The following is a 27,974-nucleotide window of genomic DNA, read 5'->3' as shown; positions in this document are numbered from 1 at the left end:
TCTTCATATAACCATTTTAGAGGAATATAAGAATATAACTTTGGTCTTAAACCACAATATTCATACATAATATGACCATCTAATTCGTCTTTGAACTTGCCTGTGACTTTTTTATTTTTATCAGAGTATAAGAAATGGTCTTTACTATATCCAGAGGTATCAAAATAGTGCAAGTCACTTTCTATTTCCTTGTAAAAGTCCTCTGTAACTATAGAATACATTAAAGAATCTGTATCAGTCATAAGAAATCTTTTGTTCTTAAATTTTGACATATAATTATAGTGGAAATCATACATTATTACTTTACTAATATCCAAAATGGTCATTCCTAAATATATAGGTTTATTAAACTTTACAACTAATTTATTTAAATGTATAGCATGTAAATTGTTATCGAACTTTTTGCTACAGTCAAACCTTGGATTAGTGACATATTTTGTTAATAGTGACTCATCCTTGAGATATATATCACGAAACTTGCGTTGGTTCATAATTGTTCGACCAAAGAGACTATTATTTAACAATTTGTAAAAGTCTTTTTCAAAATCATTTTTAGCACATTTGCGTTTTTCAATATTAAAATTAATATAGGGTGCAAGCCATTTTGATTGTCTAAATTTTAAAATTCTATAGTATTTTGTAGCAACCAAACCTAATTCCTCATATTTTTGTAATGCTTTATAATGTAAAATATATTTAGTTTTGTCATTTAAATTAGGTATTAATTTGCCATTCATTTTCTCAGGTGCTAATGGATAGTCATTATGTAAATCATGTAAGCTTTTATCATATTTTAAATCAACTTCTAAAATGTATCCAAACTTATCATTTTGATTGTATTTGTAGTCTATCTCATTAGTCCAACGAAATCCATCCACAGGCAGTGTCTCACACATTGCTGTAGAGTATAGTGAGTTACAGTCTAAATATATTAAATACACACTCTCTTGATTGGGGTCATAGTGTTCACCCATATATCTATTATTGGCTTTAGCGTAACGTGTGGAAATCATACTGACTCCTCCTCTAATCGCACTTTCTATGAACAAATGCATGTCAATATCTTGAAATAATTGTAATTTTATACCAGTCATTCTAAGACAGGCTTCCCATGTTAGTCCTGGAAGTGAATACATATGTACGGGGTCCAGTTTATAATCTTTTAAGCATAGGTCTCTAAAAGTCTCAAAGACATCAGCCAGTAGCAATACATCTGTTTTAAGATATAAATCATGATATTCTTGTAAATTATTTATATTAAAATGGGTCCAGACATTTTTAGCATGTTCATATTCAATGGGAGAGATATGTTCTTTAGTTAGAGTACTGTAAAATTTTTCAATTGGAGGTAGAGACTCTGCAAACTTATCTGGTCCCGTCATGTATTCATAGGGAAATACGCCTTTACGTTGTAGTAGTGGATTGTCTATGAATCTAAATGTATTTAAATTTGAAGCTAATTTGTATAATGGAAGGGGCAGAAAGTTATAGGAATCCAAAAATACTAAATCATCAACTGAAAATGAAATGTACTTTTCCATATCCTTGGCTATGCAATTTAATTTACGATTAAACTTTCCCAAGTGTTGCATTATTAAATGTCCATCATAATTTTTCAAGTTATGGAAGAATACTGGTATTTTCTTTGTTATTTTATAGTTTAAATTACAATCATTATGGGCAGCTCCACGGTATCGGCCAGATGAATGACAATGATCACGTACCCTATCAAAATATAGAGGCTTTTCACAAATATGACAATGTGTTGAGTTTTGGAAAGATGCCTCTTGCTCAGGAGTCATTACAAGAGGAATATATATCGCCATTTGACTTTTAATGAAGTCATAAGTCTCAAACAACCTTTTGAAAAACACGTCCATAACATTTTCGCCACTGTATAACTCTTCAGAAATAATCTTAGAATCTCTCACTACAACAAATGCAAATCCAGATGGAGTATGATTGTTTGAGTTTATAAAACATTCAAAATCTGCATAAATCACAAATGGGGCTTTAAGTTGATATTTATAGTTTTTAAATTGTAATGTATCTTGTTTAGACATTTCCACTCGTTGGGCATCAAAGTTTTTACAATATGTTATATGACGCTCCAATTTATCATTAGTGTAAAAATGTTGTAAACACAGCTTACAAAAATGCTTCTTATGGTCGTGTTTTGTAGACCGCAGCATTAACCTATTAAAATCACGAATTAAACAATAATGTGATTTACGACCTTCTTGTAATAATAATAAATCTACATGAGTATTACTATTCAGTTTAGTTGTTTTTAATGGATATATACATGTATCATCTTCAACCCCAAATACATTAACACTTATATTATTTTGTTTTTCAAATTTATCTATATCAGCTAATTTCACAGGATACTTTATGTTTGACATATTCAGCTGACTTTCATGTGGTACATAATTGGAGACTCTATTAGCATTTTCATTAGAGTTCCTTGGATATAAAGCTGCTAATACCGACCAAAGAAAGCATTTATTATCATCATTTTTTATATTTAAAACTGCATGTTTCGATTTAATACTCTCTGGTGTAGGTATATATGACTTTGGAGTTAGGGGCTTATACTTGTAAACATGTAACTGCCAATATTTAGTATGGTCATATATCCATCCACTACCTTCCGCTTGATATTTGTGCATGGAAGCGTCAATCTTTAAAAGTGCATTTTCAATTTGAGGCTTTAAATCTCTCTTCTCAATAGTTAAGGTAGTAAGGCTTCTAAAATCTGCAATACATTCTTTTTCATTGACTAATTGTCCATTTTGATCCATTGAATATTTTATAAATTTGATTCTCCTTACTAAAGTCCATTTTATCGGCAGAGGACAAGACTGAAGAGTATTTTTAAGGTCAGCTCTAATCGATTCACCGACAAATTTAATCATTGTATATGGACATTTGATACAAGAATTGGCGTGTCTTTTAAAATGTCCAACAACATTCGTTTTACAGAAATTACAAGTCTTGTGATTTTGTAATATATGTGATTTTAAAGCCACGTTATTATCACAGATTAAATTGCAAACTTTACACAGTTTCACCTTCATTTGATGAATTACCTTGTAGTGGCGAATGAGGTTACTTTTGGTGGAGAGCGACACGGAGCAGTGTTGACAGGTGGGCCTCATGGTCCAGAATGAAATATCACCCGAATGTCACTTCTATTTATAGATTTTTCGAAAATTTAAAAAAATTTTAACCAGAAATTGTGAAATTTTCAAAATTTTTAGCTAGAAATTTAAAAAATTTAAACAATTTAACTAGAAATTACTTCAACAGGAGGTCACCCACCCAAGGCTTAATCAAGAGCTACCACTAGAGACGAGAAAACTGACCATGAGTCGGGAGCGAGAAGCCTGACCATAGGTCGGGAGCATGACCGGGAGCATGCCATGAGCCGATTTCGCGTACAAACCTCACACTGTTAAGTTGATGATTTTGTGAATATACATGCGAATGGATGTGGGTTTGAAATAGTAATGTAGTTGTACAATGGTATTGAACATTAATATAGGCTTGTATTGGTCGAGAGCAGGATTTTTGGAATTAGTGGCTAAAAAAAGCTCACCATTTCCAGACATGTTTTTCAGTATTAAAAAAGTAGACAATTTATATAGGGGTGTATAGGTCGAGAGCTGGGTCTTTAAAAAAAGTGGCCAAAAAAAACTCTTCCATTTTTTTCTCATTTTTCCCCTATAAAAAGTGCCCTAAAAGTGCCTCTAAAACGCCGAAAGTGGGGTCATATTCTGGGTTCACCACTACTCTACATTTACACTTGTAAGGGTCAATAAATATAAGAAATAGCTTTTTTAGCTTAATATCGAATATATTTATGGGGAATAAGTAAGAAATAAGGTTTGACAATTATATAGGGATATTTAGGCAAAGATCAGGATTTTTGGTTTTAGTGGCCAAAAAATGATCCTCAATTTTTCTCGTAAAAAAATGCAAAAATGCCAACATATAGCCTCTAAAACGTCTCCAGTGCCCCTATAAACATCTCCATACCCTCTAAAAATGGGCCAAAAAATGCCGGAAGTGATGTCTCTTTGCCATATTGCCTCTACTGATGGACTTTGGTACTGAAGTAATCATAACATCTGAATGAACCGTCAATTATGCATGAAAGAAATCACGTATGGACCTTCTCTTTGTCATCTAGGTATATCGTGTTTGATTATCTTATCCATCTATCTATCAACCTAAATTTTCGTCATCATCAAACACGTCTAATTTACATTCACTCACTATTCAAAAACATCCCAACTATGGAACTCAAATTTCTGATCAAAACACACAATTTGTATTGACATCTAGTATAATTAAATATTCTCTTTTTTGCCAAAGATATTTCTTTTGTATGAACCTTTTCTTTTCCATTAGGGACATACAATTCATATGGAATTTAGCCCTTTTCATAATTTATTTACGTAGACCTTCTCTTCTTCATTAATTATATCCCATCAAAATGAATATTATTGTTTTCATTAAAGCCATCCCATACAGGCTATTGAAATGATTCTCCTCTTTCCTATCAAAGACATCCTATCTATATGAGAAGAATCCCGACCTTTCTTACTAATCAAAGGCATATGATTAGTAACGCTCTTTCGTATCAAAGACATCCCATCTATATGCACCTTTCCTTTCCCCAAGACCTTTCTTATCTATATGAATATTCTTTTCCTCATTAATAAAAATCATATTGTTGATAGTGAATCTCCTCTTTCGTATCAAAGGCATCCGATATATAAATTTTCTTTCTCAATAAATCTTTTTGACCCATCCAAAGTAAGAGAATTCATAAATATTTCCAAATTTAGGACCAATTTAATCGTTGCAATCCAGTTGTCATTTAGTTCTAATACAACATAATTTTGATGCTAATGTTTTAACTAGCTTTATAGTTGGATGAAACCAGCGACCACAGAATTAGAATTTTAGTTCTGTGGTCGCTGGATGAAACGTGTTTTAAGTGCTATTGATACCTCAAAAGTAAGATAGTTTTAAATCGATACAGTACAGAACCACAAATTTTCTTCAGTGTTTCCTCTTGTTTGATTGCTAATTAATATGCTTTGGTTCTTTTTCCCTTATGTTTTGCATGAAAAGAAGAAAGATCATCCAAATCTTCCAAGGAATAGAAGGTAATTACAAATTATAAGTGTAATTTACTTAAGATATTATCAGTTTATTATTGTTTGCGGTTCGAAGCAGTCAACCCCATGTAAATGTTACCAATATATTGGAACCAAATATACAACAGTTAAAAACATTTACGACGAAACAAAAATTAAAACATTCTATTCCTCTCAAAACGGCCATTTACATCTCGCACCATATTTCGTGTTGCTCTCATAACAATACGAGTTCCGAAGGACCCGTCGGTTGACCTATTGTCCTGGGACCTTGCGGCAAGGATTTGGCAGGATTCTAACCCGAAGGTGATCCACATTCCGCCTATGATCGAATGTAATGTCGACCGGTGCCGTGTAAGATATGTATCGCGCGCATTAACTCCAACGACGCACTAATTTGCGCACGCGCAGTTATAACGCAGGTCCTAAACTCCGTTAACTTTCACCGGCCCTGAGTCGATCCCGAGAGTTATAGAACTCTTTGTGAACTTCCTAGTCGTTCGTTAGTGAAATTTAAATTTTATAGTTCCTATCAATATTCTTGAATATTAATACTCGGAGTTATGGTTGTGGTACGTTGCGACGTAGAGCGGATATTGTGTAAAGTTTAATTTTGGAGCAATACTGAAGTTTTTTATTGTTTCGATTTGACATTTAAAAACTCAATGTTTACAGCATCCTTCAGGTTGATCTGAATTGGCTTTATGTGTCTGGCTTAGTTCTATTATCAATGATAAAATGTAGGGGGGATGATTTTGACTCACTGAGTGTACTCTAAAAACGACTTATTTACTTGCAACAAGCTTCAGCTTAGATTCTATGCTAAACACATACAAACGCCTGGTTAATAATTACATTTTTGGGTAATCTACAATATAGTCATCTCCCGTAAATAACTCTTGAAGTTCTCGAGAATTTTTAGGTTAGTTCATTCATTGGTTGACTTCTAAACATTTTCTGAAATTCTCAAATCAATATTATCTACATTCACATCACTGTGTTACCCGCGTACCTCTTTGATTCTAATTACAAGCCTCATTATTATTTCAGTTTTTTAGGTTAGCTGGTACACTGATCAACCCTCATAAACAGATATTGAAAAAAGTTTGCATCAACTTGGTTATATACTTACAAACCTCATCATCATTCTATTTTTAGGATGGATAGCAGGTCGGATGTATCTTATTGACACCCATTACAACACTGTCTTCCGAAACTCTTAGGTTCTTTACTGAACAACCGACAGTTTTTTTGACATTAACATTTTTAGGTTAGCTAGTTCAGTACATTGACCATCTCCTGTAAAATATATCTCGAAATGTACGTGTATCAAACTAATTAACTTCTATCACTTCGCGTGTTATCTTCTTCTTCACTCCCTCACAAGTCTGTCTTTCTTTACTCAGGTACAAGCACAAAACGTATTACATCCAATTACACACGGTACGAAGGTCAGAGGTGGGGATGACAGAAGGAATGCTGGACTGGACCACGGTACAGTTCCAGCGACCCGATGTTTTGAGAACGGGTAATGGAGAGGTCACGACGGCAGTAGCGGGGTCGCCATGTTTGTAGGACGGGTAGTACAGGGGTCACGAGTGCCCAGGGCTTGTGGGCGGTGGATGGCCAAGGTCAAATCATATCCACCTGTTGACTTCCTAAACCTATACATACAATTCATTCACACCTTGTTATCCCAAAAGTTAACCTACAACTGGATAAGTGAGTGTAGAATTAGTTTTCGTCAAAAAGTTGTTCACTTTTTCATAGCACTTGTAACCTGTTAACCCGCGTTTTGCACCAGAGTTTACAGACAAATGTTTAAGGTGTTGTGGAACCCGGTTTAAACGTGGCTTATTAAACCTTGGACAATTTACAAGAGGCCCTATGCCCAGAGGACAGCTGTGTCCAGTTTTGAATAATCAAAATCCTATGGTCTTTTCTCAGGATCAAACCAGCGTCCTCTATTTTTTTAGCAAACACTATAACTACTCACCAACATTTGCTCTTTGGCTGCAATACTACAGGGCAAGAGTTAGTATACAAATACATCTTTGGTGAAAATTTTGTTCAAAGGTAAATAAAGCACTTGAGTAAAAACTAAATCATTAAAATTATGAAGTTTTATCGTCTTATCGTTTTTACCTTGTAGTAATTGTACCTTTGATAAAATATACTATTTAAATTAGAGTATGTATATTTGATTGATGATAGAATTTAGCAGGAAAGCTCCTCGTATCGACAATATACATAAGACAATATACCTTACGTCATCAATTCTAAAATTAGTCATGAGCCCAAGGGTAAATTTATTATTGATTACGGGTATGTACCTAAAGGTACTATGTATTAAGATATGTACCTATTTATACTGTCAAAAATCCATTCTCGAGACAATGATGAGTAAATACTCGTATCGATTCCTTGTTGGATACAAAGTGAATTTTAAAGATCGCAAAGGACCAGTACCAAAAGATTTAATCGTGTTCAAATCACGAAGTCGGATAAATCAATAACGCATCTCATTGCAGATTCCTCATTACTACACTGTCTTAAGGAGAAAACATCCCATGAATAATCTCACAGACGATACATCACTTTGAAAAGTAAATTAATGGAGACTGGACAACTGGTTGCCAAGCTTGCTTTCTCCAGAGATAAGTGCGTATACAAATCGCGTATTCATCCAACGTATAGCGGATGGCGTATGGGCAGCTAATGTGCCATTCACTAAACGTGGTCCATATGCCAACCCACTTAATGGGGACCTCCTGGATCTGTATGGTGTTTACTGCTTGATTGTTGTACACATGCCTTATTTGAAGAAACTATATTATCAGGATATAATGGTCTTGAGCAAATAAAAAGCTGGTACTAGTAAGATAGATAGGTAATCTCACTCCATTCTACTATTTGTATCTATTTTTATATTTATTTTTAGTATTAAAATACGAGTAGTAAGTAAATTATTGTTTCGATAATGTGATTAAGTAAAACCCTGCCACCAAGAGAATAAGTTCGTGTATTTCAAACTATTATCCAAATACAGCACATTTTTTATAACAACGAAGCAGAAATTTCAGAAATTAAGTTCTGAAGTTCTAAGTTAACTGATCCTAAATTAAATACCTGCACTCAAGCGCTTTGTTGGTCTATTTCAACCAAGTGTGTATGAGAGCAAAGTGATGTATCTCTGGTTTACGCAAAGTTTTTGAAACGAAAGCGAAAAGTGAATCTTTGTACATTAGTATTTTCCAAATTAATAATACGTCTTCAAGGTAAAATAAATACTGCACTGCTAATTACAGTTTTTGCCATTAATGTAAAGCTTAAAAGCCCTATATTGAAGAACTTCTACTCATTGGTTCTTCCCAAATTACAAACTTGCCGAAAACCCTCTTAGGTATAGTATTTTGGCCATCGATTTATAAACTTAAGGGGCTAAAAACAAGCCACATTATATTTCTTCACACATTATAAATCCTAATTTATAGCAAAAATAAACAATGTTTTCCTACTTTTAGAACTATGTTTGAGGAAGAATAATAAGGAGAAATAATAATAATACTATAGTAAAGTAGGAAATGTTCATGCAAATTCAAACACATAAAGTGTTTCAAAATTACAAACCCGCCTTTAAACGATTCAAAAGAATCCTAAAAAATAAGGAAAAAGAAGGACTTCAACACATTTCTTCTTCCTAAACCCACTCACAAGCTAAAAAAGAAACCGTTTCAGCATACAGTATTTCAAACTACTGTTGTATTTACCTCCAAAAAATGAAGAGGAACTTCCGCCTACTTCTTCCTACGTTACAACGACACCCTAATGATCTAATGTCTCAATTTCTGCGACCTCCGCTGTAGTTGGTTGATGGTCTAGTGAGGCCTGAGGTATGTGGTCCGAACCGAGGTTGAACTTGGGGCGAAGGTAAGGTCACACCCAAGGCTGGGGATTGTTAAACGATGTTTTCAGCACCTAGAGGGTCTATTAATAGTGAAGCTGTTGTCGAAGCTTCCTGATCCTTTATTGATATAATTGATAAATCTGTCTTAAAACCGGGTCAATTTTGCCGGCTTGTTAGTTTATTGAAGAGATAATGGAGTTTTTGTGTGGGCGTAAGATTAAAGTTTGTTTACCATCACATAAATTAAAAATATATGTTAGCCTAGAGAAAATAAAAATAGTTGAATAAAGCAATTCATACGTTTCCAAATTTAAATTCTGTACTGTATTTCGACTGTTGTATTCCATTATTAGTGCGTAGCCTACTGGAAGATTAGTACTGTGGTCATATTTTTAGTTTTATTACAAAGTAACTGAAGGTAAATGTATGCATATATTTCCCAACGTTAAAACTGTAAATTATATTGATCGTTGGAATAATGTTGATAATATTTATAAAATATCTAAATGTTATAACAGTTATACAACTGGCATAACTATAGTCAATTTTCTTATTGTTTGATGCGAGAGACTTGAACGAGTGGTTTGACCGAAGCGCGGAGTATATAGGAAAGTTTATTTTGCGTAGACTGCTGGATAAATACAATGACAAACTTTGGGATATAAATAGAAAATCGTGGGATGATGTGAAATGTGACAGTAAACTCTGAGGTAACTGACACATAAATGGTGAAGTGTATGTTATAAATTGTAAACAATGCTATTATGTGGGACTCAAATTATAAAGAGTTGTATACAAATCGTAAACTGTTGGATTGAGTGGGATATAATAGATATACCATGGAGATTTACCGGGGGGTTTTAGTATTATAGGAGGTTTAGTCTCGTTGATATAAACAATTGTGCAGTAGCTGAGACGTACCCTTGACTACAGACTCATCATTGCCAAGGTCCCCTCGAGGTTAGTTGGGATCCTGGGCTACTGAGCGTGTGCTATCCTCGGGTACTTTGGCTGTCGGTGTCGTGACATGGTAACAGCTACATGACCAATAAATTTTACATTGATGCAGTCATTCGGAACTCCGTTTGATTTCTTTGGGATGGTAACAGCTACATGACCAATAAATGTTACATTGATGCAGTCATTCGGAACTCCGTTTGATTTATTTGGGATGGTAACAGCTACATGACCAATAAATTTTACATCGATGCAGTCATTCGGAACTCCGTTTAATTTCTTTCAAACAGAATAAACATTCCATTGATTAGTTGAATTTACGTGTTTTGTCTTAAACGATAAAAAAATGTTAAGTTTTCTAATGGGGTATCACAATCTGAGCATATAGGAAAAAGTGCATATTTTTTCATCATTATGTATCCTTAAACGACCGATGCGTTGTATTAAGCGATGAAATCTGAATTCTGCTTTCACTGCGTTACCATTTAAAATATTATATCATTCATCTTCCTATTATTACAAATTTATAATCCATATAGACTCAAAATGTTACAGATTATGTAAATTCCAAAACGTTTGGTCAAATAGTTTCACTGAGAATCGCGGCTAGTAAAGTATTTACAGAGCGAGACTTCTGTACTGAACTCCTGGGTTCGAATCTCGTTATTCACCAATGACTTGTTATAATATCATGACCCAGTGGTTCAAAGCCCATCTTAAACTCAACTACCTACAAAAACAAACTCGGGTTGGTCTCTAAGGTGAAAAGGACATTCTCCTTACTGAACTCTGTCTCCTAAAAGCCATACGATTATCAGTTATTGTAATTAGTTTCACGGGATTGACGACTACACTAGGTACTGTGTTGTGATTGTGGTGACAATATTGTATATACATTACAGAAGTCGTGGCTCTGTTTCAGAGTCTGGCCGGTCCTCCTTCTCTTTTGACCGTCCTTCCATGCAAAGTAAGCGCTATATTTACTAGGATCGTGGTAGAAATAAAATTTATCTTTTGACCATAAGATTTCCCCAAACTGCCATTGGTTTTGAAAATTGTGTATCCATATGTGTCATAGCTGTCACGATTTATATGGTAGGTTTCCACATACTCAAACGACTTTTGAGAAAATCGCTTCTTGTCATGAATTGCTAACCTACAATAAATTGTAAAAAAACCTCTCTATTTATTCTGATATAATTGTAAATTTACAGATAACTATTTGTGAGGCGTGCTTATGTCTCTTGTATCGTATTTTATTTAGGATAATCAGTAACTACCTACCAACCAACTGGGTTGTAAACATTAGTATCCACAACTTATGCTATTGCAGTTATGCCCCAGTGGACCATGCTTGCGCCTCTTATGGCTCAGTTGCGAACATTAGCATGTCACCAGCCAACTGTTTGGGTTGCAAACAGTAGTAGCCACAATGCTATTGCGGTTATGCCCCAGTGGGGTCACCAGCCAACTATTTGAGACGCACACAGTATTGTCCACAAGCTAATGTCGTATGCCCCAGTTGGCCATGCTTGCGTCTCTTATCGCTCAGTTGCTTAAGAACATCAGCATGTCTGAGATAATCCTGATGTTCTTAGCCAACTGTTTGAGTAGCACTCAGTAGTAACCACATCTTATGCTAATGTTGTATGCCCCAGTTGGCCATGCTTGCGTCTCTTATCGCTCAGTTGCAGTCGCTTGACGATGAAGCTATTTAATAAACCTTATCTCCAGCCGTCCGTTACAGACACGCGGAGCGCTTCCTACTCCCTAATTGCTTGTATAAAGCGAATGATTCACACGGATTATTGATTAGAACGCTGACCAAAAAGGCAACCAGTAAGCAAGGCCTAGAGTTTCGCTGTGAGGAAGCTAACTCATGTTCATTACAAGATTTTGTTTATAACTGTAATTAACTTTTATTTAGTTCTTATCTCGTATTTAGCTTTAAATGCACACTATTGCGTCGCCATCCCAATGAAATGATAAACGATAAAAAATATGATCTATACTGTACTCCCAATAGTATTTAAATTCTCAGGTCGTCTCAGTGGATATGTAGACTTTCTCCAGTTAACCCTGTTCAGGTAGATTTATTCTCTAGCCTGTGTTGTAGTTTGCTGGAGAGCGCTTTACCGCGAAGACGGTACGGTACAACAACGACCCCCAGTTACCTTACCTTACCTATAATTACGGACCGCCCAACCCAATTACGCTGGCTAGCTGACGTGAGAACTCGGCACCAATCACAACCTCTGCCGCCAAATTATAATCAGCTGTTGCGTATTCCGTACTGACCGCGGAAAGCTCGTGCTTGTGGCCGAGCGGAGGATCATAATCCGAAAACCTGCACCCAAATCAGCTGATTTCCCCAAGATCTTGTAATTCAAGGTATTGTTTTCATGTGGGTCAGAATTAAGAATATTTTAATTTCGAGTTGGATATATAGTTCTACTTCAGACACTCTATAATCAAAGGAACTTTATAAAATAAACACCAATATGGTTTCTGAAGGAAGTAAACAAAATTATATTTAAATGTCGTATTCGACTAAATTACTTCTTTTATAGCCGTCTGTCTGGATGTTTCACAAATGTTTTAATATCTCTCCAGAAGTTATTGACTTGTCTTATCGAAACTATACCTTTTAAGTATTTGTATATAATATCTTATATAATTAATTTAAGTGGGTGAACGCAATGTAATCTAACAAATACACTACTGTGACAAAACAAGACATATTATCTAGGTTTATTCATATCAAGAACAATTCATTTTCATAGAAAAATGCAAACGACCGTTTCATTATCCGAAATAAGCGGGTTATACAATTTAATTTTTACAATTGTGCAGTCACAAGTCTGTAAGATATGTCTGTGTTATATATAGCTATGAGACAACCATTTCACCTCATATCATTATGACATCATGTGATAATAAAATCTTTACGACAATTTAAGACACAACCGGTCCCGTACATGCCAGATTTCTCCCCAATTCGAGAAATGCCGAAATAGTCGCACAATATACACGTCAGCCGGACCAACTTAATGGCTTGTAAGTTCTACAAAAACACGAATGTGTTTCCATTTCAGGGACGGCATGTAAGGTAATATACCCCGGGTACAAAACTCGTAGTCGCTCTCTAGAATAAGTCAGTGGAACAATGGGAAGATATTTAATACGGAGGCATATCGCGGTACGATAAAGAGAAGAGGTCCCAGTGTGAACCCCTGAGGGACACCAAGTCCTCGGCTTGATAAATTCTGTGAATGATGCCGACACAACTGAATGAATATTTTAATGTGAAGATGAATGAGTGTAAAAAGAATGAGTGTTGCATGCAAACATAGTTTTTACTTATTAAAAATAACTGGTTCTTTAATCAGGATTATTTATTAAGCTTACCATTTTTCTCAAGATCGTCTTGGCTACTTTAGATTGCTAGGTGAGCACTATGCCCACTCAACTTAGCTATATTATACGGAGGCATATCGTATGATAAAGAAAATGGGTGCCAGTATGGAACCCTGAGGGACGCCAAGTGTTGTTGATACATTTCGTGAACAGCAGATGTAAAACTTAAACCGTGTAAGCATTCAAGACAAATAGCCACGAGTGGAGAGGAGTGCAGAGTCATGTAGTTCTCCAGATAGCTTCACAATAACCTGCCCCATAAAACTTTACTGGTCAGAGGCGAATGGCGCGTGCGCATTTTCCAAATGAGCGCCGCTCTCGTTTGCCCACTTTGCATGCCGCGAAATCTGGAGCTATTTGTTAAGTTGAGAATTAACCAGCGAATCACGACACTTCTCTTGTTTGTTTGTAATTTTTGATGTTCTATTAAGCTTTAAAGTACTGTACAGCTAACTTTTTATAAGGTTACTTTAGTTACACTTTCTCTTTAGTATTGAATTGTGTTGTCCTCACAGATGGTAATTACTGTAGATTACATGCAAATATGAGAGTTTTGATTTATTTAGTAACTTCCTGAGTGCAATTTTCTTGTTAATGTCTTTAAGACATGGTTTGAATACTATTACAGATGGACTATTGGAGTCGAGCACAAATTATTTTATGCAGGTATTTTCAAAATTCTTTGTATAGGCCTACACATTATTTATACGGTTTTTGGTTCTTCATACGGTCAATCCAGAGGCTTTTCCTATAAAAAAATTGACATAATTACATAAGTTAATTTTACTTTTGAAACTGGGATTCATCTTATTTCGATGCGGTTGTGTTTGAAACGTTAAATCCAATCTTCTGATTTCAGTGTAATGTTCAAGTGATAGTGTGGTAATAATCGTATGTAAAACGTTTTTTTAAACTACAGCTAAATGGACTGTGTTGATTGAAACTTGTTATTTAGTACTAATATAGGAGTAATAACACAAATTAATATTTTTAAGTGGTTTCAACTCTCTCTATTCGTAATTATAGTTTTACTATCAGTAACTTATTTTTACACAGCAGTTTAGCGTTAGAAAGTATCAACGTTTTCAAATAGTTAGGGCCTACTGTGTATCATTTAGTAAGTTAATACTGTAGCATTGACTATATATACCTACAGGTATATATCGTCAATGATTGTAGTAAAAACCAAAGTGAGCATCACTCGAAGATACAGTACCCGTCTTCGCTAAGGGCCAGATTAGAGGGGCGGGCTAGAACGTTTGATCATCTAATCACCTGATTGGCTCAACAGCTGGTCTATTATTAAATCAGCAGGTCCTTTATTAATCAGCTGATTCAGAATTTATCATGTGTTTGTCATCGGTTTTCTTGCCCTTGTGAGTGCTGATGGTTGTAAGTTCAACATTTTTTATTACTGTATTTTGGTTTTGTCATGCTATAGCTACGTAACTGTGACAATATTTTCCCTTACTGGATTAATACATTAACATTTCAGAGCCAAAATTATTACTTTAACGTGTAATTTTTAAATTCCTACTGGTGTTTTATTACAAAAAATCAAGTCGTTAAGCAAAGTGAATTATTGTCGTGTGATATCTGTCACATTAAACCTATAATTCGGCACCAGTTCATTGGACATCTGAAATTTCAATCATTTTACTTGAAACAAATTTTTCTGAGAAAAAAATTACCATTAGTATATTAAATATTTAAATTAACCTCAAGAGCTTAAAATTCATAAGCTATATTGATTTGCAAACGCATTTGAAATCTTAATACCTACTGCAATCATCGTAAAAGAATGATTGCCGGTGGTAAACGTAATTCAACGACAGGAAGAATAAAAACCAAGGGCTTAATGTCATCAATTTCTTTAATGCATCAAGGCTGGATTCAATCAGCGGGTTTAGCCAAATTAGAAGCATGAAGGTTGTTTGAGGAGAAAGCGGAGCCGATTAATAGATTTAGGGAATTAAAAGTAAGCGAAGTCTCAACGGAAGCGAGCGATTGCTCGTTTGGTAGCAATCACTTGCGGAAATCTGTTAAAGAGTTGCTTGCTGATTACCGTGCAATCAGAGAATCTGCAATATTCCGTTTGAATCTGCGATATTGGTTTTGTGGCCCTGGAACTGAATCTTAGTTGATTGAGATAAGCAAGTCAATGTTGTAGATTAGGATTATAATTCTTAAAGATGTTTGATTGATAAATTAATGGACAGATAGGTTAATTCGATTTTATTCCATCTTGTTTTACCTAATGGATGACACCCTGAACACTTGGAACAGTTTTTTTTTTACTCCATAAAATATGATAAAATAATTCAATCAAATTCATGTATTACATTTTATATCATAATACTAAGTGCAAGACACAACCTACCCATTTGTTGTCAAACCGTTGCGTCATACCGTTTGCAAACATAACCTGTGGCAAAATATTTTTACTTTTAGACATTTTCTGATTTAATCCTTTTAAGGTTTTTACTAAAAGTTACCTACATAAACATATTTTCCGACTCTGTTGTTTTGCGAAGCTACATCGTGGGCAGGTAAATACAGTGGTATGCTACAAGGAAAATATGGATGCGGAAATCGTCGTATTGTTCGATGACGTATATAAAACCTAATTTTGTCCACAGTACACTTCTTGGTGAAGTATGAGTGAAACCAGATAGTAATTCTCTCGTTCCATTTTTGGCGTGAAAAAAATCCTCCATGTTCTGGTTGCAAAATGATATTTATATCTTTCGCGCTATTATAATTGTTACACTTTATAGATCTTTTCTAAGGACCTGATAATTCAATTTAGCAACACGAATATTATATTAGCAAGTATCAAACAATTATGTTTCACTTTTTACATTGCTTTTCATATTTAGTCCATACTCGTTTGAAACCTGTGCATTCAAACATTTTATATTTTCCTATCTCCAATCATTGAGGATAACGATATTAGCCCATACATCAGATTATAATGGTTACATCGTAGACTGTCGTGCATGATTGGTAGTAAAAACAGATGATTATAGTGATGCAGTAATACCAACCTTGATGAACAGTTGTCACACAACCTCGACTTCAAGTTGGTACTCCTGCTAAGCTTACGTCATGATTTGGTAAGGCCGAGAGAATTGCAGCCAACCAAATATTTATAAAATATTGTTTATATGTTCATACGTGTACATTAATTTTACAAATATATGACACAAAATTGTAACAGTCAAAAAATTTTTCAAGAAGGATTTGATAACAATTTATCAACCTTGTAAAATACATTGTTACTGTAGTATATTTTATGTACAAATTAGCTCATATAACTTTTGTTAAATGTGAACACATTACGCGCTTGTCTGGCAGATGAAAGTTGATAAGACAATAGTCTCGTTACTGACTAAAATCGGGTGTTCATTGAGCTAATGACTTTTCTCAAAATCGAATCGGCGACGTTTTGATTTATCAACGAGCACTTTAATCACTGTTGCAACTTTGATTATAAACTACCCAACTCGAACCTTTAACGTTGTGATGGTTAACCAATAAATCCACTCAACCCAACTATAATTTGATAATTATCAAACGCTTATTCCGCGTATAACTATGTTAGTTGACATTTTATATTAATTTTCTTCTCCGTTGCTGCCAGAGGTTGCGTCGTCTGCAACGGCTGCATCTGTCTGCGGCTGCGCTGTGTCTGCGCATGCGTTCACTCTGCGGCTGCGCTCTGTCTGAGTATGCCCTCTCTACGCCAGTGACTGCGCTACACGGAAGCTATTTGACCTTCGCTGCCGTCATGATTGTCGTCGCCCACTATTATATACTCATTTATATACATACAGCCACTGATGAGGCACCGGCTAGTCATTTGTTAAATACGCAAAAACTATTAAAGCGTAGCGGATTCATGATTATGTCGGCCTCTCATTTCCTGACTCAATCCCGGTGTCTCCTCTTTTTGCACAGCTTACTCGTAATTTGCTGCTCTCCATGAGATTTCAATTCCAGCCACTTCTTTTGTTGGTTATGTTTTGTTGTGGCCATTTGAGCTGACCGCATCAGTTGAGTTGAGTAGTGGAGGAAAATAAACTTACAACACTAATGTTATATTGGGTCAAGAATTGTAATAACATAATTTACTTCGTTCGGCGTAAAAATGGTGTATTAGTAGAATTACCAACAAACTACCCACTAAGTATCTTAGATTTTTAACTACTTTAGAAAGCAATCTATATAATTTGTTACTGTTGAATATGCATTCCATATTTATACCACTTTCATATATGTTCCGTTGAAATTTTTTTACTGTTATTCGTGTGTTTTTCAGTGGTACCATACCGTTCTTATTTTGATTTGAATACAAAACAACAAAAGTACTACTCTAATTTGTACAACAGAAGAAACTAATTGTTGATTCAAGACTCCCCCTTTGACTCAACAGGGAACGTAGACGCTATACTGTGATTCTGTGCTTCATCGATGATAAACTCGCGTAATTGTGACAGTGGTAATATACAAAATTACTTTATGGTTGGACAATATTCAACCACTGATCTTCAATCTTCTGAACCATCACGTTTGTTTCATACTTTCATCGTCTCTATCCATGCAACAACAACTTTAAAGTCATCAACCGACAATCACAGCAACAATGACAATTCCAAGTGAAGGCGTCGATCTATCAAAGATGGAATCAGCATCGCCGATTAATTAACAATGGGCCGCTGCGATGCAAAGTGGGAACCGACTAAAAAGATAACAAACGAGCGGCCAAGCAATTTTAGCGGGAGGCTGCATGCTGAGCCCATTATGTGAGGGTTGATTGATTGATTGATCGGCAACCATTGTTCCTTGATCACTTCTATGTGGCAACGCTTGACCTCTGGCTCGGCGATGGCAAATAAGGCCTTTCCCTGACGTGTATCGGTTGTCACCGTGTACCTCGGCGACGTTCTGGTCAATGTTGATTTCAAATGGAGTTTTGCCTAGGCAAAATCCATGTTTTGTTCATAAATTGATAGAAGACTGTGGAAGATACCTTTCCAGGAAAAGCTGAATTTGCAGAAGTGTACAACGGTTTAGTTACCATCTTCAGACACAAAACGTAAAAGATAGCCTATTAGAAACGGAGAAAATCACGAATACAACTCGATAAACCCTACTTAATACAGTATTAAGAATTAAAGTTAGACTTGACAGGTAAGCATTGATGTAGCCCGAGAAGCTACCTGACTAAAGATGTTACGTCCGTTGGTCCGTCCATTAAAATTGTAAGCCGTTTTAATTATTTTTGCTATCTACGTGTTTTAATTTAGTCATATGACATATCTTCTTGTACGAGTCCATTGTTTCTGGGGAAGAGTTTTTTCTCTCAATGTAACAGAATTATATCGACACTGGTAGCAGATATTGTTTTTTTTTTTATCAGAAGATTACATGTTCTTGGTGATATAGGAGTAGAATGCTTCCAGAAATATACTAGCTGTTGAACCCTGTCAAAAGTATTTTTTCTTTAGGTGTTGAAGGTAAAGCCAGGTTACTAACCTATTCCTTTATATCGTCAGAGCCAAGTCTGTAGGCACCACAAATCCCTATCAAATGCGATGTCAAATATTGTAATGCAATTCCACACTACGTGGTCTTCCTCAAACGTGGCTGCTTAACAAACCAGCATCGCAAACGGTTTCGGTCCACGAGCGTTTCCGTGATCACAGAGCTCAGCGCATTTACATCGATCCAGGCGTAGTAATCTCGAGCGCTCACGGCGTGAAGAAAATTGCCGATATTATTCAAGATGACATCTTGTTCCACAGGTGTAGCCAGCTAGAGGGCCATCCAACGAGCTCGCGGGCTGTAAAGTAAATTAAGTGACGTTTTAGGAGAGATTTTCACCAATTAAACCCATTGGAAGGTGCGGGGTCAGGCGGTGGTCAGCGGGGTTATGTCTTCGGGCGACTCTAAGGAAACCGGATCCGCAAAGACGAAGGTCACTATCGGGTGAGTGGGTCAACCCCCCCCCCCCTTGGAGCCCCCTGCTGAGATAAACCCTGCGGCGTCATTTCTCTCGATTGGGGAATTCTCACGTTGGCTACCTCCCACGTTTGTGTTTTTAAATGTAATTGGGTGACGTCAGGCGTGGGAGTGGCCCATCAGTCATTTTCGGTGATTACCTAGGATGGTAATGAGTTGGTTTTAGCAGAGTTATAAGAATGATTGGTTTTTGGTGCGATATTTTTGTTTGTAATACAAATTGGAGTAGCTAGTTACTTTATGTTGATATTTCATGACAATAAGAATTTAATAATAGTTTAACGATGATTGATGGAAAGTGATTTCCCTATATAGTAATTTATTTGTTTTTGTATACTTTCCAGAATTGGAACTAATTTTTAGATCAGCACAAGCTATACTGTCTGTGCTGCACTTCGGGCCTTTAATGCTAAATATATTTTGAATTTAATTCAACAATGGCTTGAAGTCTTTGGTTGAAATATTCTGTGGATTTTTACAGCCATTTTATGGCACGAACAACTTATTTATGATCAATAGTTTTCTTAGTCTGTGGTGTTACTGATTTGTCTGATTTTGTATTCACTGTTTAAAGGTCACAAAATATTCTACATATTCTAATCGTGCACCTAAAGACGAATTCAAATCCCCAAACATTGGATCAAAATTGAAATCTGTATACGTATTTATGTGTTGAGAAAACTAGCTAAAATGTTTTCCACTCGTCTCTAAAATTTTCGCATAGTTGTCAATCCCTTTTTCAAAACCAACTACTTTCCACGATGGGACTTAAATATAAAGAAGTAAAATTTGCAGGAACAAACTGTCAGTTGAAGCATATGTTTCGCAAATGTCACCATATTCCAACAAGGTTCACGCGCGGTCGCGCAGACTCGCACACTCAATGCCGCCTAATACGGCATTCAGAAAGCATAGAGTAGATTCTCGTTAAAAGCGAGTAACGAGGAACGATAGGATCTCGTCGTTAGATCATGACTTTCTCCCGCCATTTCTCCGGTTTACGCGCCAGCCCGCGCTTCTACGTTGCGAGAGGTTCTAATCCTAACGTCCACCCTCACAATCGTTGAAATTCTTCTGCTCAATGATTTGAGAACTGGAACAAGACGTTAGGTAGTAGCTAAAGAAATTGTAAGCTTGTGTTGTTGTTATACATGATACGTTAAGTTGTCTAGAAGGACATTGAAATGTATTTCAAGCACTATATTAGATTTGAGTGAACACCAACCGATAAAAAGGGAACATTTACGTTCCCGCCAAGAAGTTCCATTATACTCGTACTACACCAAAAATTAATTTTCATTCAAAGATGCACCAATTTAAGTTGTAAGATTCTCCAGGTTATTGGTTTATCAAAGATTAATCTACTTTATCAAACCTAAACTGACCACAGCTTAGACAGCAAGTTACGAATGAGTAGAGGTGATGTAGAATGGAGTGGATGGAACGGAAATGTGTATGCTGTACTGACCGAGACCAGCTGTTTTATCTATGACCATTTATTAAGATCCCAATGATCACGAAGAGCTGCTGCTAGGTCAGATTTTACCAAGCTAATCTACTTGCTCAAATACCCTTACACAATTGATGCACCATCAAATCCTTTGTACCTGGGTGGAAAAACGTGACCGACAAAATTACAAACATAATCACACAACAAAAGTACGCTGGACAACCGTTACCCGCATGATGACAGCCGGGGGATCTGCATTTGCTGTCTCCGCTGCAGAGTTGGAGATTGCAGTGATCCAAAGTGTCCCCGTAATTGCGGTCCCTGAGGTTCTGAAGGTGTGTTTTGTTGCAGCGGTGCAGAGAGAGCGAGTCCCTGCGGCGGCTCTTCCTTGGTACCCTGGCGGTCAGTTCTCCTCCCTCACCAATGGCGAGCTTGACGAAGGTATTGTCTAGAATAACTCTAACATTAGCAGCTTAAGTGCTTCCACTTCCCGTGATTCCCTAGAGTGCCGTCGTGCACATGGATTGGTTTCGGGTTGCCGGATTTTCTGAATACCAAAGATGGGTGGGGGTGTAAACTGTCAACCGATTCATGATTGGTACCTGGTACACTTCTCTAGTGTTCCTTTTTCACTACCGGAGGGCAACCAAACATGTGGACTAATGAAGATTTTCCAGAGTCCATAGTCAAAAAACTAGTTTCCAAACAAATCTTGAGGCATTTTCATAATGAACAATTCAGCAGTATTACCATTTAACAAAAACAAATCCTAACACGACTGATCAATCGCGACTATAACGTTATATCCCATGATACAACTAAGGAATCACGGCAAGTGGTCAAATATCTAACAAACTGTTGCTTTATCAAGTGAATCCATGTGCACGCCGCGGTTCGTCACGGGGAGTTGATAAACTGCGGTTGCTAATAGGGTTTATACTAGGCAACACCTTAAGTATTTTTTTGAGATTTTAATGAAAATTGAAGAAAGAACATTATCGTGGTATACATAATCGACTATAGAATTTTACAAAGTTATGTCTCTCATAGTCCTTTTTTAGACAAGCCAACACAAATTTCCATTCAAACTCTGCCCTCCATCACTAACTTCAAAGGTCACCTTATAGGTTATGCGCACACACATCAAAATGAATACAGTTCGAATCCGATAACGGTTGTCACTGGCTGGTATTTGATTATCTGTGTCAATAACAACACCATGAAGTTGTCCAAGTTGCAGCCAAGTGCAGATAGTCAAGGCTGGTGGATTTATTGTCAATGACCCTGCTTGCCGATGCAAATGCTCCTAGGCCTCAGGCTTACTTATGATTGACCTCCTGCATCAGTCATCTCGGCTTTCACTGGCGAACGTCCAATGCTTGTAACTTTCGGTTAAGCGAAGATATCAAATTTTAATGATCACTTGCAAGAACGTGCCTAGAATGCTTTTCAGTTTTAATGGCTTTGGTAGCTTTCTGGGTCGTTTGTCACTAGTTGCTTAGCGCTGGCGTTTTTAATAATTTTTCAGGATGAAGTTACCGTTGAAGTTTAGATCGTCAATAACAAAGGAGTTATGATGTTACAGGAGGAATTATTTAATTGGAATCTCTTCGGTAAAACTAGGCTATGTAACATCTTCTTAGCAGAAGTTACATAACCTTTAGCCAACTTAATAACACTTATGTCATGGTCGGATTTGGTAACCGAGGGTCGTAACCGGGATAGTATACAATAAATAATTATAGCGTGAGAGGTAAACAATTATAATATTTTAAAATATTAAAACTAATAAAACACAATGAATCTGAGTAAAATGGTTATCATATACAATGAATGTATATGCTTAATAAAATGATTAATTCCTTCCACTATATAATATGTAAATTAAATTTAAACTACGCACAAGGTCCTATCACTCAATTACTGTAATGAAATCAAACTCTCCAGGAAGCTGTAATCTAGTACTCCAAAAAATGATAATTTAATACCACTTTCATATCTTTTCCTTCAATTTGCATAATAGTATAAGGGCTTCATTTACATTATTTCTCTTGCTGTTGTTGAGTAAACAATACTAAGCAAGTTCTTCGGTTTCAGCTGTCCAGAGAGGGCGAGTACCACCCTCCCAAGCCCCCGGTTTGCCCGGGCAGTTCTCGCTGACCAACGGCGAGTCCGCTGCTGCCGCTGCCGCCGCGGCTGCTGCTGCTGGTCTCAACGGACATTCCTACCTCAGCAGTTACATCAGCCTGTTACTGCGTGCTGAGCCCTACCCAACATCACGGTACGGCCAGTGTATGCAGCCTAACAACATCATGGGCATCGACAACATCTGTGAACTCGCTGCCAGGCTGCTCTTCTCGGCTGTGGAGTGGGCTCGAAACATACCTTTCTTTCCGGACCTCCAAGTAAGTTTTGTATCTCCTATGGCACCTTAAATACTTAGGGTTATTTCACTTCGGTAAGAGTTTAAGATATCATTATAGAATCATCCTTGTAAACTAGACGATTGATTTAATTGCATCTTTTCAAGTCAAAAATGAATATGGGTATCATGACACTTAGGCTTGAAGCTTTAGTCAGCTACTTAGACTGAACCAGGGCGCGCAAAAGATAGTGTTTAGAGGATGAGCCTAGATGTTGTATTGATTTTGAAATAAACCAGAATTACTATGACTTACATCAGGTAATGTACACAAGTAAATACATAACATCTTTGCTGAAGAAACTAGAAGAAGCTAGATCTTACTGGGTATTTCAAAGTCTCTTGTCAACTAAAACTCCTTTTATCCAACTTGTATTTAGAATGTTTTGCAACATTTTCACACCATATACCAATCTTGATTCAGCTGTTGAATTGATTATTTAAATGATTCATTCTATTTCTCGAAGTTTTGGGAGCATTATCCGAGTTGAACATCGATCAGTTTACTAGAGGTGTTTAGAAAGTTTAACTACTATTTAGAATTAACATAAGCTGTATATGTAAGATGCTGTACATGCAGGATCGCTTACCGTTGGACATCATCCTGTCATGCAAATGTTGTGCAATTTACGACGACTTGTTGGTGGCATCTAGCCAACCGTGTGTCGGTCTCTGTGCTTTCTTCCTAGAGCCTTCACTTCGTTGTCTTATGTATATGTCCAACCCGTTCACACGTTTGTCAATAATCAGTAATCAAATCACCACCAAACCATGCCCTATCATCAACGGCATTCATTGATGATTTCTACCTCCACGCATTCTTATGCGGACGTTGTGTACTATAATAGTTGTTGTCCTAGTTGTGACTACCTTGCCAGCCCTAATCTCAAGCGTTGCTAAAAATTCTCTAAGTTGTTCTTCTAGTGTATGCATTAAATACAAGTGTTTTAACCTAGTTCTATGCATGTGGTTTAGCATTATCTTTGCTTCTTGGTTTCGCAAGTAAATATTCACCAGAAAATTCAATTGTTGTTCCCTACTGGCCCTCCTTTGCTTTGGTTTGCTGGATACGTTCCACAGGCCTGATGTTCATGTATGCTGGCAAATCAAAGCAAAAGAAGACCAAAATCTTTAAAAATTATATTAGGTTGGCAATAGTAAGACTATTTAAGAGATGTAATCTGCTTCTGTGGCACTGGCATTTCATCTGAGCTTTGAATCATATGTTTCAGATTCGCCATATTCTTTCTAGGATGCATTACCCCAGCTGCTTGTTAATTTACACATTTTCCTCTTTGCAGGTGACGGACCAAGTGGCCTTGCTGAGACTGGTGTGGAGCGAGCTCTTCGTACTCAACGCCTCGCAGTGTTCCATGCCTCTACATGTCGCCCCGTTGCTGGCTGCCGCGGGTCTTCATGCCTCCCCGATGGCAGCGGACCGTGTCGTAGCCTTCATGGACCACATACGGATATTCCAGGAACAAGTGGAGAAGCTGAAGGCGTTACATGTCGACTCGGCGGAATACAGCTGTCTCAAAGCAATCGTCCTCTTTACCACAGGTATGTTGAGTTTAGAACGTATAAAAAATTCTTCTGACGAACACGTACGTGAACGTGTGTTACAAACGGTGATAAATTGTCTGTTGGTCACTTTAGGTGAGTAGATTGTAAAGACGGACAGTGGGGGAAATGCCAAAGATTAATTTACCTAAAAGCCTTCTCTTCTTGACAGAAAAATCACGTGGTATCATTCTAAGCTTACCAAGACATCTCTTTCTTTATCTTTTACAATATAATTGGTCGCAAGTATTCCGGCGTCATAAACTTATTCCTCCTTCATAGAACGTATGATCCCCCACGGTCCAGCGGCCCAGCACCCCCATAACTTCCCACCGCTCCCTCGGTGACAGCCCTACAACGGCTACCGTGATATTATCCTCTAGCGTACTGCCGACCGGCCCTATAAACCAAGCGGCTGTTGTTTTCGTGGAGGTAGCTTATGGGGCACGGATTTGCACACAATGGCCAGCGATGTTCACCTTATCAGCTGCGCGCATCTCCAGATCGCACTGAGCACGTCGCATGAATAACTTTATAATATATAGCCGCGCGCACGGCGACTTTATGGGATGCGCCAGTCGCAATTACTCCCGGCAATAATTGAGTCCCTTCACGAGTGTTCTTGTTACTCACGATAGCATCGCGCCTGCGAAATTCCACCCACGTATCGTCAATGTTCGCGGGGTTTCCCTTGTCTAGCCGACAAAGAAGTGGGCTACTGAATTTGCATGCAGAGGATAGAGGTTGGTAAAAAAGTAAAACGCTTCGTGAGTCTTGACCATGGATAAGACAAGAAACCTTGGTCATTTGCAAATAGTAGGGTCCATGACCCTTGAAGGATTTGACTGGTTGACACTTTGGGGGATTGGAACAGTTAACTTAATTATTTTTTCATTATTACAGACATTAAGGTATAATTATCCGGAGATTATAGGTAATTTAACCATTGGCTTTAGCTTGACAGGAATCTTTTTTCAGGTAAAAAAAAAACATTAGTGTTTGTGAAAAAGGAATGCAAGGTTCTCTTGCCCAACAATTGTTTTGGTGGTTGCAATTTTCGGTTTGACCAATTCATTACAGGGAATATATAAGGACCTTGTTATGTTAACCATCTCTGCTACAGTACTAAAGCTTTTTAAAGAACCCCCACAAGGGAATACATCAAGAAAGATACATAAATACAACTCACCAAAGAAACAAGTTTCCAGTATATTTTAGCACACAAATCATTCTCAAACTTATAATTACCTGGAAGTCCTTTCTTAAACAAATCAAGCTTATATCTGTCCCTTCTTACTTCAGCTTAATGTATCACACCAACTTTATTTTTCTTTCAGTTTTTTTGTAATTTTTTTTTAATAACCTAAATTAGAGCAGAGCTCATGTATAAAAACGAAAAGTATTAAACTCAATGGATGGAAGGAAAAGGGGTTGGCGGAGTTGAAAGACGAAAGTGACATCTTGCTCTCTGCGGTATTCATGATATTCGGTGACAAGAATCAGCAAACAAGATGTCCGGCAGTGGACAGTAGCTTACAATCTGCCGGACACGTCTTTCAACGCTATCTCCCCACACTGCAGTAACTCTTAACTCTAACTCCCCATTACTGGGCGTGCCTCATTACTTGTCTTGGCTTCTGTCTTTGTCACTGTCTGCGGCACCGACAGCCAAACCTACTTACCCTACCTGTTCCTTGTTCTATTTATTTACTTCAGATGTTAGCACTTAAAAACATTGGATTTTTAATAGTCTGCTGCTTTTGGATGATCCTGAACGACGCTTTGTGACAATCCACGTTTTTTGAAAGCAAAAAAACTATTGATAGAAGAAAACTAACGTTCCATCGTGTTTTGTGTTTTTCTGCGCCATTGGAAGTTTTGACACATTTTGAGAGGGGACGATCTAATTCTGGTTTTGTTAACATCTAAAGATGTCTTTTTGTTGGTTTGCGCCATTAATTGTTCAACATATAGCCAAATGATGGCATTAGGATCCATCAATTCCGTAGAATGAATCCACCAATCTTCAGATTTTAAGGTGAGCACTTCCAATCGGTGACCCAGACCAGTGGTAGCTGTTACCTCTGTTGGTTTCTAAATTATATGTTTTTTGTTGTTGTTTTTTCGGGGGGGGGGGGGACAAGTAAGATAATGCGTTGTCAGACCGAAAACTAAAGTATGGGAATACAGTAGGGTATTTAGTTCTTTATGCTCATTAGGTAGAAATACCTGAACCGAAGTAAATGTAGTCTTCTCATCTTTTGATTCTTCAACTGCACGATATGTCATTGCGTTATCTTTCAAGTAGGAGCTTTAAATACCTGTCATAGATAACCATAGATAAACACCTGATTTATAATGCTACAGACACCCAGTAAGTAAAAAATAGCACAGCTGGATCATAGCCTTAGCGATTCATATCTGGCCGATGATTAAATTTCTCACGGCAAATGTTTGATTTACACCGTCAGAAGGATCTAGTTAGGCAAGTTTCCCAACCTGTAAAAGTAAATCGTGAAACATCGCCCATCGGGGGTATAATTTCACCGAATCTACCGGTAATGGCCGAAGCGGACTCTACAATCTACAAATTCCAGATAATTTTACGGTTTCCTCAAAACTCTGATTGTTATTGGGTGATTTGTGCTCAGTACTAAACAGCGGACCACCGATCGACCCTTCGATCATTTTCTACCGAGTACGATTACCATAAATCGCGAGCTTGGAGGCTAACAAGACCAACGGTATCCGATCGAAAATTGAATTTCGCAGTGCGAATGAGTTTGTGATTCCACGAGTCTGAAAAACAACCGGTCACGAGGCGAGAAGTTAAACCGGGTCAACGATTCGACCAAACAAACCGAGTGATTAATATCTCCACACAAACACACACACGTAGAAACACACACTAGTGGGTGGGTAGGGTAGTTGCCACACACTGAAGCTTTATCAGATAGGCCTAGCGAGTAGATTACCCAACAGTGATCTGGTTCCGCTATTGTCCGCGTGCAATATGGCGCCTCAGGCTGTAGGCTACGGAGGCTAAACGACAAGTTGTTGGGAAAC

At 37.1% G+C, this 27,974-nt stretch overlaps 1 protein-coding gene across 3 annotated transcripts in view; it reads left to right on the top strand.

Annotated features, from left to right (window-relative positions):
* Positions 1–27,974, top strand: part of LOC129003843 (steroid receptor seven-up, isoforms B/C-like) — a 118,503-nt gene that overhangs the window by 39,275 nt on the left and 51,254 nt on the right. Inside the window, exons 3-6 of one of the 3 annotated variants that reach the window (XM_054432165.1) lie at positions 10,958–11,002; positions 21,278–21,367; positions 23,024–23,331; positions 24,650–24,908. In XM_054432165.1, the coding sequence (XP_054288140.1) occupies positions 10,958–11,002; positions 21,278–21,367; positions 23,024–23,331; positions 24,650–24,908 (702 nt within the window). The remainder of the gene's footprint in view (positions 1–10,957; positions 11,003–21,277; positions 21,368–23,023; positions 23,332–24,649; positions 24,909–27,974) is intronic. The other 2 variants (XM_054432166.1, XM_054432167.1) reach the window with 2 other exon arrangements.

This window comes from Macrosteles quadrilineatus, unplaced genomic scaffold (assembly GCF_028750875.1).
Source record: "Macrosteles quadrilineatus isolate MER2022 unplaced genomic scaffold, UCM_ALF_1.0 Scaffold_9__3_contigs__length_116548681, whole genome shotgun sequence".
In the NCBI taxonomy this organism is placed as follows: Eukaryota; Metazoa; Arthropoda; class Insecta; order Hemiptera; family Cicadellidae; genus Macrosteles; species Macrosteles quadrilineatus.
The sequence above is the reverse complement of the archived record's forward strand: the minus strand, read 5'-3'. Positions and strand labels throughout refer to the sequence as shown.